General features: G+C 42.3%; 1 protein-coding gene across 2 annotated transcripts in view; it reads right to left on the reverse strand.

Moving 5' to 3' along the window:
• Positions 1-4,577: 4,577 nt before the first annotated feature.
• The window catches only part of scube1 (signal peptide, CUB domain, EGF-like 1), a 98,513-nt gene continuing 87,574 nt past the window's right edge, over positions 4,578-15,516 (reverse strand). For both annotated transcript variants that reach the window (XM_035148000.2, XM_035147998.2), the window contains 11 exons: positions 14,465-14,563; positions 13,890-14,006; positions 13,614-13,772; positions 13,321-13,524; positions 12,685-12,846; positions 12,097-12,264; positions 8,999-9,160; positions 8,662-8,859; positions 7,862-8,014; positions 7,684-7,763; positions 4,578-7,513 (listed from right to left, as the gene is read on the reverse strand). In XM_035148000.2, the coding sequence (XP_035003891.1) occupies positions 7,361-7,513; positions 7,684-7,763; positions 7,862-8,014; positions 8,662-8,859; positions 8,999-9,160; positions 12,097-12,264; positions 12,685-12,846; positions 13,321-13,524; positions 13,614-13,772; positions 13,890-14,006; positions 14,465-14,563 (1,655 nt within the window). In that variant the 3' untranslated portion in view covers positions 4,578-7,360. The remainder of the gene's footprint in view (positions 7,514-7,683; positions 7,764-7,861; positions 8,015-8,661; positions 8,860-8,998; positions 9,161-12,096; positions 12,265-12,684; positions 12,847-13,320; positions 13,525-13,613; positions 13,773-13,889; positions 14,007-14,464; positions 14,564-15,516) is intronic.

The following is a 15,516-nucleotide window of genomic DNA, read 5'->3' on the forward strand; positions in this document are numbered from 1 at the left end:
AAAGAGGCAAGAGTAAATCCTCTCCTGAAAAACCCAACCTCGACCCGTCTGAAGTAAATAACTACAGACCTGTGTCTCTTCTTTCCTTTTTGTTTCCAAAACTCTTGAGCGTGCTAGCTTTAATCAACTCTCCTCCTATCTTAACCACAATAACCCTCTGACCCTCACCAGTCTGGTTTCAAGGCAGGCCACTCAACTGAGACAGCCCTCCTTGCTGTCTCTGAGCAGCTTCACACCGCTAGAGCAGCCTCTCTCCTCTGTCCTAATCTTTCTAGACCTCTCTGCTGCATTTGACACAGTGAACCACCAGATCCTTACCTCCCTTCAGGACCTGGGTGTCTCAGGCTCTGCTCTCCCCTGCTCTCATCCTACCTCAATGACCGCACTTATCGGGTAACTTGGAGAGGATCTGTGTCTGAACCTTGTCCTCTCACTACTGGGGTCCCGTCCTCTTCTCTCTGTACACCAACTCTCTCGGCTCTGTCATTCACTCACATGGCTTTTCCTACCATAGCTATGCTGATGACACCCAACTAATCCTCTCTTTTCCCCAATCTGAAACACAGGTAGCAGCACGAATCTCTGCCTGTCTGACTGACATCTCTCAGTGGATGTCTGCACACCACCTGAAAATTAACCTTGACAAGACTGAACTACTTTTTCTTCCAGGGAAAGACTCTCCCACCCATGACATGACTATTAACTTTGACAACTCCGTGTTGACCCCACTCAGACTGCTAGGAACCTGGGTGTGACACCTGACAGCCAACTCTCCCTTACTGCCAACATTACTGTAACAACACATTCCTGTCGATTCATGCTGTACAACATCAGGAGAATACGCCCCTCTCACTCAGAAGGCGGTGCAGGTTCTGGTCAGGCCCTGGTCATCTCACGCCTAGACTACTGTAACTCCTCCTGGCAGGTCTACCTGCTAGTGCCATCCGACCTCTGCAGCTCATTCAGAATGCAGCAGCTCGACTGGTTTTAACCTAAATTCACTCACACTACTCCACTCCTCCGCTCCCTTCACTGGTTACCAGTGGCTGCCCGCATCCGTTTCAAAACATTAGTACTTGTGTACCGTGCTGCGAACGGATCGGGTCCAGTCTACATCCAGGACATGGTCAAACGTTACACCCCAGCCCATTCACTCCGCTCTGCTTCGGCCAATCGGCTTGTTGCTCCTTCACTACGAGCTAAACACTCATCAAACTCACGACTGTTTGCTGTCCTGGTGGAATGAGCTCCCCATTGACATCCGGACATCAGAAAGTTTACACATCTTCCGCTGCAAACTAAAAACACATCTCTTTCGACTATACCTTGAATAACATTTTTAAACTAACAATTTAGTAGCACTTAAAATGGCACTTACTTATAGCACTTTGTAGTTTTGCTTTTTTGAAGAAATTGTACTTTCTCTATTGTTGTTCTGGGTTTGTACCCTCATGGTTGAATGCACTTATTGTATGTCGCTTTGGATAAAAGCGTCAGCTAAATGTAATGTGGTTGATATAGAAATCTAAGCTTGATCTTTTTGAGAGCAGTGGAAATAAATATAAAACATGTTATAATGTAAGCAAATACAAAATGTCAACTGATTGTAACAGAACTGACATGAATTTAGTTGGAGATAAACATAATTTCACCAATTACAGGCTGATGTCATTGCTTCCCCAGTTTGCTAAAATATTGGAGAAACTCTTTGTAGCAAGGCTTGATGATTTCACAGAGAAGCACAAATTGTTGGCAGATAGTAAATAAAGGTTCAGACAAAACATATCAACTTCTACAGCATTAATGGAATTATTTAAAGAAATAACCACTTGTACAGATAATACAAATGTACAATGAGGGGTTATTATAGATTTCTTTTGGCATTTGACACAATAGATCACAGAATTTAACTTAATAAAAAGGAAAGATATGGCATCAGGGGGTGTGTGGAAGTGCCTGGAAAGTCATACTGGACAACACCAGGAATTTGGGCAAATATGTGACTACAGTTCCACATCTTTGGACATCACCTGTTGAGTCCCACAGGGATCAGTGTTAGGCCCCTGTTTGTACTCTATATATTTGTTTTACTTGATACTTTTTTTACTCTGGGATAAATCTAAAGCAGCTTTTGGAGGTGGTCACAACAGAAATTATTTATTTAAAGAAGCGGTTGACACCAACAAAATGTCATTAAATTTGAAAGAATAAGCTTGTGTTGTTTGGATGATGTCATTATTGAAAATGTAAATGAAAACAGATTTCTAGGTGTGATATTGGACAAGATCTGCTGGAAACCTCGCATAACATATATAAAATCTAAAATAGCACCGACCATTGCAGTTTTAGGAAAAGCAATTCTGGACCATAAATCATTGCACACACTTGATTCTTCACTGGTATTGCCTCATTTGAATTATTGTGTAACACCTACAAAACCACTCTGCAGCCACTATACTCACTACAAAAAAAGAGCCATAATGTTCATAATTTCAGATATTGGAAACACCTATAATATGTTTTGTATTAAACTCATGGATCCGTTGCACATCTTTTATGAGGGGAGGAGAAGAGGAATGAAAAACAATTTGACATATGTAAAAAGAGACAACTACAGCAATGTAGTGGAGGATGGACTCTGGGGGAGAGTAGAGATATATTTCTAATCTAATTTTTCAGTTAGAATAAACTGAACTAGATGATCTAGGTGATCACCCCAAGGCAAATAATGAAAACTTCTGAATGTCAACAGTTAGTGAACATTTGAAACAAGTCATGGAAGGTTTGTTCCAATTCTGAATGGTTTTATTATGGCTCTTATTGATGTTATGACAGCCTCTATTTAACCATCCAGTTTGTCAGGCTTCACTTTGAGGGTGTTTCAGTATAAACGCTTGTTTAAATTGAACAGATTTTTACTTTAAAAGGTTGTACAGAACTTTTGAGAATAAAAAGTAAAATAAGACAAAGAAAGAGAATTTCAATGAAATGTCTGAATGATGAGTGTCTCTGATGCAGCATCCAGATCTGCTGTGCAGATTGTGTTACTTGAAGATAAGAACACCATTAGCAGAGTCAGCTAAATTTTCCAGAAGCGTATTTAAGGCGCGCTGTGCGGAAGGTTCAGAGATATAATGAGCAGATAGGAGCTACGCGCTCCTCTCAGCGTGTTCCCTGTGGATGAGAAGATTCCGTCTGGACACACAAAAGAGACAGCGTGAGGTTTTTTTTCTGCTACTGTTTGTTTTAATTTGTTCAGTACTGGAGTTTCATGGACCAAACAATGGCACAACACTGCATTACACTTTCTCTCTCTGGGTACAACTGACTAACACAAATGTTAAAATTACTCCTCTACAAAAAGGACTAAAGTACTCTCATACACAGTCTCTTTACTCTCTCTCTCTCTCTCTCTCTCTCTCTCTCTCTAAAACACACACACACACACACACCTGCTGCTCACACTTTCAGTTTCAGATTATCTTCCACACACCACATGCAGCCACTCATTCACAACTGAATACATTCTCAAGAAAACAAAACAAGTCAATTATAATTTTTAGAGCATTTCATATCATTGTTTTCATAACACTCGTGACGCGCGAACAGGGCCCACTTCAAACTGGAAGTAGGTTTTACCATAATATATCTGTATGGCAGCTGTTTGGCAATACCTGGAATATAACAATATGCTTTTATTTTGGAGAGTTATCTATCCGACATATCTATCAGGGTCATGGTCAAAGTATCTAATCTAAGGGATGATTATCAGCCAATACCAATAGAAATATATTTTTGAATGATTTTTACATTATGTTTTCAACTATTTCATATCTTAATTTGCAAAAAGGCCCTCAACTTTGACCGGGTCAGTGCTATTCAGGACAACATTTGTGGTTTTGTCTGTTTCAGCCATATAACGTGGCTGCAGACTGTTTTCCAAAGCACGGGATCTTTGATTGATTTCCTACCTTCTAGGTGCTGTTTTCATTTCAGTACACTATAGAAAGTCAGTGTGCACGGACATAAACATTCCATCACTGGAGATGTTGACTCGCTTTTATTTTCATATCTTGTAAAGTAGGTTTGTGTTTGGACCAGCTAATCATGAATTTGGAACTCTTTTATCATTTTAAGATGCAGAACAGCGACTCGATGGAGCTTGAGGTGAGTTTGTTTTGTCAGCTTCAGAGATTGTTTCATAACCTCACTTTCGGCTACAGGCCTGAGCGTCCAGCGTCACACACGCACAGTTAGGATCAGTTCTTTCAATGAATTATCCCAACAATGTTGCAAAAAGTTATTTTCCATAATGCTATGAAATGAATTGACACTAACAGCTGTCTGGAAGGTAGGAAACCTAAAGACATAAAGGGTACCTTGAAATAACAATGGCTATAATTCATATAAATTAGCACTGACATAGCACAATGGGACTGTGGAGTTTAGTAACTGAGAAGCATTAACACCAATCAGGGATGTTACATATGAATTTTTATCATTTGTCAGGGAAGCTCTTTTTTTTTTTTTTATGAACAATACAACCCAGATAAAGTTGAAGCTGCAAGTGCCACAGACACTCAGACAGGAGAAGCCTCGTATTCCGACTGTGTCCCTGTCACTAAATTGACCTCCAGACCAACACTCAACTCACACTGTACATGTTTTTTTAACTCCAGTCACATTGTGCAGATATAGAGTCCATTTTCAATATGCAGTATAGGATTTCATAGACATATAAGTACCTATGGGAACGACACGAAAACATTTAGTTGGGTTATAAAAGAAAAGCATAGTATACACACCTATTTAATGGAAAGAGAGTGCATCTTGGTGGATGCACACAGTTGTTGTTTTTTAAAACAGGTAGTGCATATACTGTAGTACAGTATGTATGTGGTGCCATCATACAAGAAGCCTTGATGGTGCTGCTTCCTCTCTCTGGCAGCTATAGGTAAGTGTTTGAGGGGTGAAACAGGACTGGGCCATGGGAAAACAAAGTCTAGTGGTGGTGGCAAGTTTGACAATGCAGAGTAAATGTGTTTTCTCTGTGTGTTTCGGTTCAACATACAGTCTGTGAGGTTGTGAGATGTTGATACTTCAGTCTGAATGTGTCCTCGCTATGTGCATGAATGGGGTTTGCAGCTGCTGTAACAGAGAGATTTGGGGGAACTGCAAGCTACAGAGTGGGAGCAACAACAGGAGACAGCTGTCTTTCTCTCTCACCGCTGCCACATGTGGCACATTTCAAAACAACACCAAAAAAAAGGTAACAAATACGCAACTTAGATCTTTTTTCCCTACAGTTTAACATATAAAATTCAAGTGCAATTAAAGTTCCAAATATTAGTTACATCACAGACATTTCTCTCTAAAGTAACATTCTTGTTACTTGCAGGTAGTTTATCTCATCTTGTTATATATCTTTTATATTAAAAAAAATTACAATATAGACTTTCAGATTCATCCCATGTAATCTTTCCCTGTGCTCCGATGGATAGAGCGCCCACAGAGGTGGAATGGTTTGCATTTCTTTCAATATATTTTCCATCTTAAAATGTGTTTTAAGTGCACCGATTGTTTTTTCATCACTGTCTCATGCACATCAGGACCAATACAGAAATTAAACCCAGGATAAATCCATTCACTCTGTGTGGGCATGTACACCTGTTTATCTCCACACAGACATCCATATCCTACATGTATGTATGCTGTGTCTATAATGTCTGTGATGTGGGCCTCTGCAAGTTCTGACATGTCGAGTATAAATATTACAAAATCAAAACAACAAACCAAAACAATAAAGCAGAACAAAATAAAAAGAGAGAGGCGGATGGGGGGGGAAAGAAGACAGGTAGAGAAGGTCAAGAAATCTGGGGAAAGTTAACAGACAAGAGGAATACATATCTGGGGTGCAGAGATAGGGTTTGACTGAAATATAGGTTTGCTAACAGTGGCCTTTTTTCTTGACATACTGAAGTGCCACTTTACCTTAACACTTCTGCCACTATAATGACTTTAGGAAAGCATTAATTAATTACTTTTTTGAGCCTTTACAGATTAATAGTATGCAATTTTAACAGGATAAGTTCAACATTTTGGGAAAGTTGTGATCTTGCTAAGAGTTAGACGAGAAGATCAATACCACTCTAATACCTGGGTGTTAAATATGAAGCTAGAGCCGGGAGACGACTGGGGGAGGAAAAGCCAGCATGGCTCTACCTGTAGGTCCAAAAAGAACTGCTTTCATGAGAACCAGGATTGGACCAGGAGTCCTTGCACCCAAGAAACAGCAAATCACCCACCGACCCTCAAATTTACCATTTCCACATTTTTCTTTCTTTTCTTTTCCACATACGAAACAAAGAAGTTACACCACGATAATCAGTGAATTGTCGAGATGCTGGTTGTAGTTTTATGACTACTGAACGGAAATGAGATTGATTGAATCATCAGCAAGAAAGCTGGCAAGCACATTTTCTGAAAAATGTGGAACTATTCCTTCACTGTACAAGTATTTATTCTTTTTGGTTTGATTGTGAGCCAACATTTGTAATTGAAGCTTTAAAAAATAATCAAAACTAGCAACACTTAATGGCAAATTCCATATCTGTTATGAATCAGTCACAGAGGTCCACTACTGATCTGGTGCACTGACTACAGCTACACGACATGTCTGTAAAACATTACATCAAATGTGTTTTATTTGAAGAGTTTCCTTGTAATTCAATATACTAAATCTGACTGCTGTAGGTTTGTTCTTTGTAAAGTGCCTTGAGATAATCCAAATAAAATTGAATTGAATTGAATACTTTTTTTCTTCAGCTAATGCGGTGTTGTTTGATATGTTATCTCACCTCAGACCTAAGACTGTGCTGCGTCTAAATTTAATATTCAATTTGAAGAGTCCCTACCAATATTGCAAGATGTTGTACCCTCGCTGCCTGAGCCACAAACCTGTAACATACTAATCTGAGAAAAGAAAAATTGATACTTATACGTATAAAATGGTCAAATTCAAAGAAACAATATATACACATAAAATATATCCGGTTTCTTCTACTACCTTATAAAACTCAATACTGGCCTTCAAAAACCCTTATCAGTCAAACCTTATAGGAAAATCTGCACGCACTGTAGGGAGGGGTATCAGTTAATAATGTTTTACTACTTAAATGGGTCAAAGATGAGGAAAGGCAACATGTGACCAACAGAGTTGAGGACCAATCGAATGGAGGGATGAAACATTAAGTCATGGATGGGTACATCAGAAATTTAGAGACAGGGGAGAAGTAACTGGATCTGGAATGACGCAGGATGACGGGGGGGGGTCTTTAACAGGACAATAGGGAGGCCCTGTCTATTTGTACGGCCTTAAGAATCTGGTCACTTTGGAGCGCAGCAGTTTGATGAAGGAGCGAGGAAACATCTCTTTGGACTCCTGAGCCGTGTACCTGAAGTAGTTCTGGGGGTGGGCTAGCACGTCAAACAAGGCTTTGATCAGCTTCTTGTCCTGTAACAAAGACACATGGACAAAGGGCGTCACCACACTGGACCAGTCACCCGCAGTAAGGGTTTTTCTGAATCCTTATTTTTTGCCAGCAAGAACAACCTTTCAACAGTGTTGACAATCCAATACTAAGGACTGTGCAACCGACAGACAGCGTACATATCCGTCAATACCTTCAGGATCTCCTGGTGGTTCTCAGAGGCGTAAAGCCTGCCATCTCGCACTATGTCCTCTATCAGCTGCTGGTAGTCCTCTGCAACACAAAAGGTAATATATATGAAACACATGATGTAAGTTTGATGAGTGAAGGTTGATGGCACCATGAAAATCAGAAACAATAAGTCGACTCACCATCGTAGGTGACATACGGAACTTGGAAGCCTTTGCCACTGTTCCCCTCATTAGACTTGAACTGGATCCAGAGCTTGCGAGAGCGAGAGGTAAAGGCGATGGGCCGCTCATAGGTCTGACACGTCTCGTAGGTGGTGATGGAGGTGGGAAGGGCTGGAGGGAGAGTGATAATATATTAGGGGATCCCCTGCTTTGTTCTCACATCGACTTCTCCTGGATTCCTACACACTTTATGCTAGATAAGGCAGATAAGGTCCGTAGAAACTGCGGAGCGTCTCACTCATCTCACATCCTCACCATAGCAGACAGATTCTCCAGACCAGCTCATTTCTTTCCCTTTTCTTAGTTAACCTCTGCCCATGAAGCTGCCAATCACTTGTCTAACCGTGTCTTTAGGTTCATATCTCAGATAGGGAAAGCTTTTGAAAAGAGTTACGAGCCACCGCCAGAATAAAAAGCACATTTCTGACTGTTCCACAATTGCGAGCCAGGTCAGGGTGTTTGGCTTTCCTCCTCATTCACTGTTTTTGTAAGTTGTGGAATTTTTCACTTGGTCAAATCCCAGAAAGGACTCAATTGGCCTAAAGGACGTATTTAATACCTCAAAAGTCCTTCCAGCTATTTAGGAATTTTTGTATGTAGGTGTTTGTATGGCTCAAAATAGCTCAATAGCTATAAAAGAACGACGGGAGACAGCAAATACCATAAGGCTCTTGAGAGGAAGTATAAATTTATCTAAACAGTTCACTGACAGAAAACTGGAGAGAGAAATGTACTCATGCATTAGAGTATCTGTTTACCACTCTTCCTCATGACCAGCACGTCTCCACACTCGTCCTCAATGGGGAGGAAGATCTCTGGTACCACAATGAGGATCCGCCTCTTGTGTGGTGGGTTGATGGTCCAGACACAGTCCACATTCGACGGATAATCTCCAGGGTAGTTAGGAGACTCGATGTAGCCTGTGTACTCCCCCAGCTCACCTCCGCACAGTTGGTCTGAGGACAGAATAACAGAAACTTAGCACAATAACTCACTTCGACAAAAGACTGAAAATACAACTATCACGGCCTCTGAAGCTTATTTTTCAGAGTCTCAGTTAAATACTAAAATACTAAGTGCAATTATCAGCATTACTTTTGCAGTGGGAGACATTGGTGGCACCATCAAAGTCAGTGGTGGTGTTCCCGGGGCAAGTGATGCAGTAGTTCTGCCCAAAGTCCGACTGGTAGGTTCCTGCTGGGCAGCGGATGCAGCGGTGGGTAGTGGAGTTGTAGTAATGTCCAGGAGCACAGTGCACTGAGGGGGGACAAGAAGTCAGCATACAAACCGTATGAGCTGAATGAAAATAACCACATAAATAGCAGGCAATCTATATGGGGGGGTGACTCAAATTCGACTGGAAGCGAGGTCATTTACCTCTATGCTCTCACATAAGGGGCACGTGTCGACTTTAGCGAGATACTGCTGCTATCGCAAGAACTCTCGAGCATCGCTGATGTCGTCACATGCCCGTTGGACGAGAGTATAGAGAGAACGTGGCTCCAGAGGAGGATATATCAGAGGACATTTATGCTAAAAACATGGTGTAAATGACTCTGCTTCGAGTCGGATTTGAATGTCGGGGCTTACGGACACTTGGATGACACCACAGGAGCAGTATGGAGGCATTTTATGTTTACCCCTGAGACTCCAAAAGTGTTTTGTGGACTCAAACCCTTCACCCACCCCTCCACCTGCGTAGTGGTGAGTATGAGTACATTTTGTTTTCCCTTTTACCTTGACAATCAGCATACACAAGAGTGACCTTCTGTTCCTCAAGGGATCCACTCACTGACAAGTGTTCATTACCACGACAGTACAGTATGGGAGTGATCCTGAATGACAAACTGTTCCTGACAAAGATATAACGAAGATATGCAGCAATAACCCCTGTAGATTCCAGTAAGATTCGTCAATTTTTCATCAGGGCGATGGCCTAGGTGCTGATCCAGGTGGTTGTCATACCCTGACTCGGACTGTAGCACTTCCCCTGCCATCAGAGCTCTGCAACTAACCCACAATTCTGCTTTCTGGCTTGTATTCAACCTTCCCACTTTTTCCAACACTGCTCCTCTCCTTCGTCCACTGCACTTGCTCCCACTCTTTCATTAGTTTCATTGAGTGCTCTGGTGCTGGCCTACAGGGCAGTGAGGTGAACTGCTCCTTCCTACTTCATGGCTGCACGGAGCCTGGTCACTGCATCGCCTCAAGTTATTAAGGCATCAACTTATTAAAGAGGACCCTGTGATCGCTTCTCTTGGTGAAGATTCTACAATGGTGACACAAACTCCTCCCTCATATCGGGACAGTAGAGTCAGTTGAAGCTGGGTTGGACTCTGGGTGGTTCAATTCCTATTTGGGGAAGATAATGAACCTCAAATCTCCACTGATGGCTTTGCTTACAATAGTGTGTGATAGAGAGAACTGTGTATAGAATTTGTGCATGAAGACTTTTACTCTAAAGTGCCTTGAGTGGTTCAGAAATCAGATCAGAAATACTCTATTGATCCCAGAGGGGGAAATTGTGTTGATAAGACTGGAAAAGGGCTGTGTAAATAAAGTACATTTTCAGTTCATTTAACTGAACAAAAGTGTATTTGGACAAAAACATCTGCTGAAGAAATGTAAATGTAATTAAAAGCCAGTATTAACATATATAGTTTTGATGTGAGAGATGAACAGCTCAAATTACAAAATATCCCTAAAGTATAAGATGCTATGGCAATCTGTCCTATAAGTGACACGACCAGTTACATTGAAATCGTTAGTCCGTCACTAAACACACAAACCAAAGTGTGTTTTGAAGGCTCTCTCCTCTCTGGAGCTCAGCTGATTAGCTTTTGGAACTGACCGGTCAGGGCTGTGGGAGTGGGGGACAAGTCACCCCTGCAGTAGAGAACTGTAAACTTGTTGCATGAACTGGAAAAACCGAGTACTGGAAAAAACGAGCTTATGCTGAATCTGACTTGCCTGCCGACCACTGACGTGGGTAGAGAGAGAGAGAGAGAGATGCAAATAGTGCTTTACTGTGCACCTCTTACAACATCTCTGCTCTGACCCCATTCTGCTCTGGGTCCCTCAGTCGGTCAAAAATAAACTCAGTAATTATTTAGCAGGATTAACATTTGGATGCACAACTGCACACACAAACTGTACACGCAGCATCTCTCCCATAAGGGATGGGGAGATGGCAAAATTGGGAGGTTATTAAGAGCGATTTTTTAGTAGCATGCTCTCACGCTCACTGGGGCAAGGGCTCAGATTGACATTGATGGCAGTGCAGCTGGCTGCATTTGTTGTTTTCTTTTAAATGAACTATTGTGAAAAATACATATTATTGATTTAAACTTTGTTGTGTATCACATATAACACAGGTGGCCCTTGGGGCTCCATTGTCTGTACTGTATGACAAGTTATGTTTATTTGTCACTGAAACCGTGTTTGTACACGGTTTCAGTGACAATTGGATATACACAAAAAGTATATAGCAAAATGACTGAGAGGAAAAGTCATGGGATCACCACAGTCAGTTGGATGTCTGACTGTGCAAAATGTCTGCTCATATAGTGCCATTGTAATATAAAAACAACCAACCACAGAATAATAAAGTATGACTGATGCTATGTTGGCACAGGTATTGTGGATATCAATGTCACAATGCACTTGTTCAGTTGGGAGCTCGACAAATTGCCATCTAGACTGGTGATACAACATAAAATCCTGCTGATAATGACATGCCTCATATTTTCTGTCATAAGCTGCTTTTAGAAATGCACCTTAAATCCTAAATTCCCCATCAGTGTCTTCAGAGGATGTGTATGTGTGAATGCAAATATCCGAGTGAGAGCCCTTCCTACAGACTTTCTCAGCCTGGCCCCTTTATATAAAGTCTGTGAGAAAACAGAGCCCTGACCCCCCGCCTGAATCCTGCAGAGGATTAGTTGTTTTTGTGAATGTGTCTGAGCAGAGAACCTCCCGTTGCGTTGTGCATGTGTGAAAGGAAAAATGTGGAGAAACTCTCCAGAGATCCTCCGCAGGTCATGTCTGAAAATAACAACAACTGCCACTGTGCTGATTAGAGGATGCACGCACTAACTCTAAGCAGAGAGTGTACAGACAGACATGCAGGAGACACGACGTGATGAACATGTCTATGAAAATAGTGACACATGTCGACAAACACAAAGCCCCACCTTTGGCCTCACAGTCCCTAAAAGAGACTGATCCGTCATACTTGGTCATGAGGCCTCCTCCACAGGTAAAGCACAGCACTCGGCCTGGTTCAGGCTGGTAGGAGCCAAGCGGACAATGCTGGCACGGGCGAAATCCGTCAGGCGAGAAATGACCCGCTGGACACTGACCTAAGGGCCAGAGTCACACAGAGTCAATACAATTTGATGATAAATAACAAACTCAAATCCCCACACACGAACATTTACTCTGGCTTTTGGTGCTGTCTTGAGGATGTGGCTCAGGATATGTTTGCTTTAATGACCACAATGTGATTTCCAACAAAAGATGTTGATATTTATGCATTTATACTAAATCTAAATCAATGTAGCAACGACCTATTGCACATATTTGCACCAAGGCAATTGAGTCATATAACATGATAGCTGAGTTGTTAGGACACATACCACATGGGTGCAAATGGACTGAGTTCCCTGTTTGACTATTTGCTGCAGCCAGCTCCTGTGTTTAACTATGATCAATACAACAGTAGTTTCAGTGAGAGATGAATGCAAGAAACAAGGCGTTTTCAGTGACTATTGGTGAGTTACCTCCACACTGAGACACGTTCTTGGCTCCAGCAACACCCTGTCCGTCAGTACTGGGACATGGCTCACAGGACAGCTGACCCCCCGTGTCCTGGTATGTGCCAGAGGGACACTGGACACACTGCTCCTGCTCTCCACTGTAGAACGTCCCCACACCACAGCTCGCTGAGGAGGGAGACACAGGGTAGTACTTCCTGTGGCTCCTAAAGATTTTTGTCCTTACAACAGGACAGTTACACCTTCACCCAGTTCTGACCTGGTATTAACATCCGTTCTGAGAGATCTGACCACAAGTGGCCAGCGCTAAGTGCGTGTGTTAACACCTGGTATTAAAATGCACAGATAAGAGAAAAAAAAGGTTCAGTTCATAGAGAAGCTGTAGCGGCTCAGAGGACGTCAGCTGAGTAGTCGTCCTTCATATGGCCCAGGATGCATTTGTGTTCACACTGCTAAAAGAATGTGGACACACATGTGGACGCCCTGATCACCTCTGTATGTAGTCAAAGATCAGATCTATATCCGATCTGAGCGCGTTCACACCTGTACTCAGAGCTGTCCGCTTAGAACGGATCACAAAACCCACGTGTTAATACCAGGTGTGCACGGGCTCACAAAAAAAAACCATTTGAACAAACTTACCACACTTTCCCTCTCTAAAGACGTGTCCGGTGCTGCAGGCCTCAGCTCCCTCCGGTACTTTGGATGGTTTCTGAGCCACCTCGTACTCGGTCCCAGAGAACTGGATGTAGAACTGCTGTTTGTTGATGGACTTCCTGAGTGTCCGCATGGCGCTCTGCAACTTCTGCTTCATCCTCTCCCGCACGCAGTCCACATTACACGAGTCTGAGGCAAACATTTTGTCAGTTCCCCACAATCTATTCTATATGGTATGAGCTCATCATTTTGTAGTGGAGGTGTAGAGAATATTATACCTGAGGCTTCCTCCTCCTTCATCTCCATCTCAAACTCGGCTGTGATGTGGGAAACCTCTTTTGAAGGCGATTTGCGTCCTCGCCGACGCTTCTTAGATGAGTCGCACTTGAGGTTGACGAAGGTTACCTGGCAGTCATCAGTGCAGGGGAAGTGGCCTCCTTCCAGGTGGGAAAGAGCAGAATGTGTTATTATAAGACAGCATTTGTCTTCCTCAACACTGAGCAGAGACTGTTGTTGTTGACCCCATTCGATACCCTATGTGAGAGTGTCTTCACCTTGCAGGTTCTGCTTGGATGAATCTCTGTGCTTTTCCTTGTTGCGGGGCCTCAGGTGACACTTGGCATCTTTGATCTTAAACCTGGCCTTCTGTTTGATGGGCGGCGCCAGTGTGTCTTTTGGCAGCAGAAGAAAATGGAGGACCATTAATCATGAGATGGGGTATAGTGCCAACAGGTGTACAAAGTAAAAAAATATGCAAAGGGTAAATTTGCAGCCCCCTTAATCTATATTTGGTTCTCATAAACTATACAAAAAACGGGAAAATAACGGGATATGGTCAAATTTTGTTATTCTTTTAAATCAAAACTGTACTATATAATACTAAATACAATTCACTATTTCTTATTACTGTATAGTATTTGTGTACTTATGTAGGCAGCAAATTTGACAGTTTTTCAGGCTCAGTTGTGACACTGTATTTAACAGACATACTCAGTTTGTGCTTGCAGTGTTAAAAGTGTTTACAGTGTGTGTTTCTCTCCTTGTTGTGAATTAAAAATTATTTTGGGCCATTCTCTGAATACAGAAAGTCAAGCCTAACCCATCGCCCATCAATCTTGGTCTACTATACCGGCACAGGAGGGTAAGGCAGTGGTGGTATTCCTCTTCTGAGGAGCTTTAACAGGCTGAACTGGCACCCCGCAGCTCAGTGTGTAGCTGTTCTCTGAGTCTGTAAGAAACACACACACACACACACACACACACACACACATGCACATACACACATTAGACTACTGACCTACTGACAAAGACAAAGAAAAAACTGACATCTTGATAAGAAGGCTGGTTATTGTTTTGTCGTCTAAAAGATGTGTGTGTTTTACTTATGGTCAGAGTGTTGAGGATAAAAAATAATGTAAATGTTGCATGACCTCCTCCAGTATCAGAGAGCAGACCGAGCTGCCGTGTGACTTTAAACCCTCTTTGATAAATCAATTGAAAGTCAAATGAATCCTGTTGATGAAGACATACGCACAAAGACATATTTCAAGTAATAAATGAGGGATGAAACTCTCAGAGGTCATAAAAGCCATTAAATACCTATGAGCCCGGGCTGCATTCAGCCACAGGAATTTACATGGCTCCCTCGCCCTGAATTAAAAAGAACTCCAAATAGAGAAAAACAAATATTTCACCTCATGCCTGAGTGCTATCCATCATTCTCACACGGCGGTGGCCAAGTTAAACAGAGCGCGGGCCACGCTATGGAAAAAGCATTGTGATCAAAGACTGTAATCGATTTACAGATGTGTGTTAAGTAGTAATGCAGGAGGGGATGCCTGGGTGCCAGCCAAACTGCTGAGGCCAAGAAAACCTCATAGAGTGAAAAACACATCAGTCTGAGTGGAGAGCCCCCCGGGGAGTCCACAAATACAGCATGAGGTACCGCTCCACTGCCTCCATCAAGCAGCAGCAGCAGCGGCAAGAGGAAGGACCAAACTGAGGAGTGACTGCAAAACGCCTCCAGCAGAGGGCAGCAAAGTGTGAAGTATGACAGCGGACTGTTCAGGGGCCTTTTACGGTGATTTACAGGAGTGGAACATACATCAATTACTGAGTCAACAACTTTAAGGTCTATTTTTTTTCCTCCCCTTATCTTGTACATTCAAATCCGGGCCAGAC

This window comes from Hippoglossus stenolepis, chromosome 22 (genome assembly GCF_022539355.2).
Source record: "Hippoglossus stenolepis isolate QCI-W04-F060 chromosome 22, HSTE1.2, whole genome shotgun sequence".
In the NCBI taxonomy this organism is placed as follows: domain Eukaryota; kingdom Metazoa; phylum Chordata; class Actinopteri; order Pleuronectiformes; family Pleuronectidae; genus Hippoglossus; species Hippoglossus stenolepis.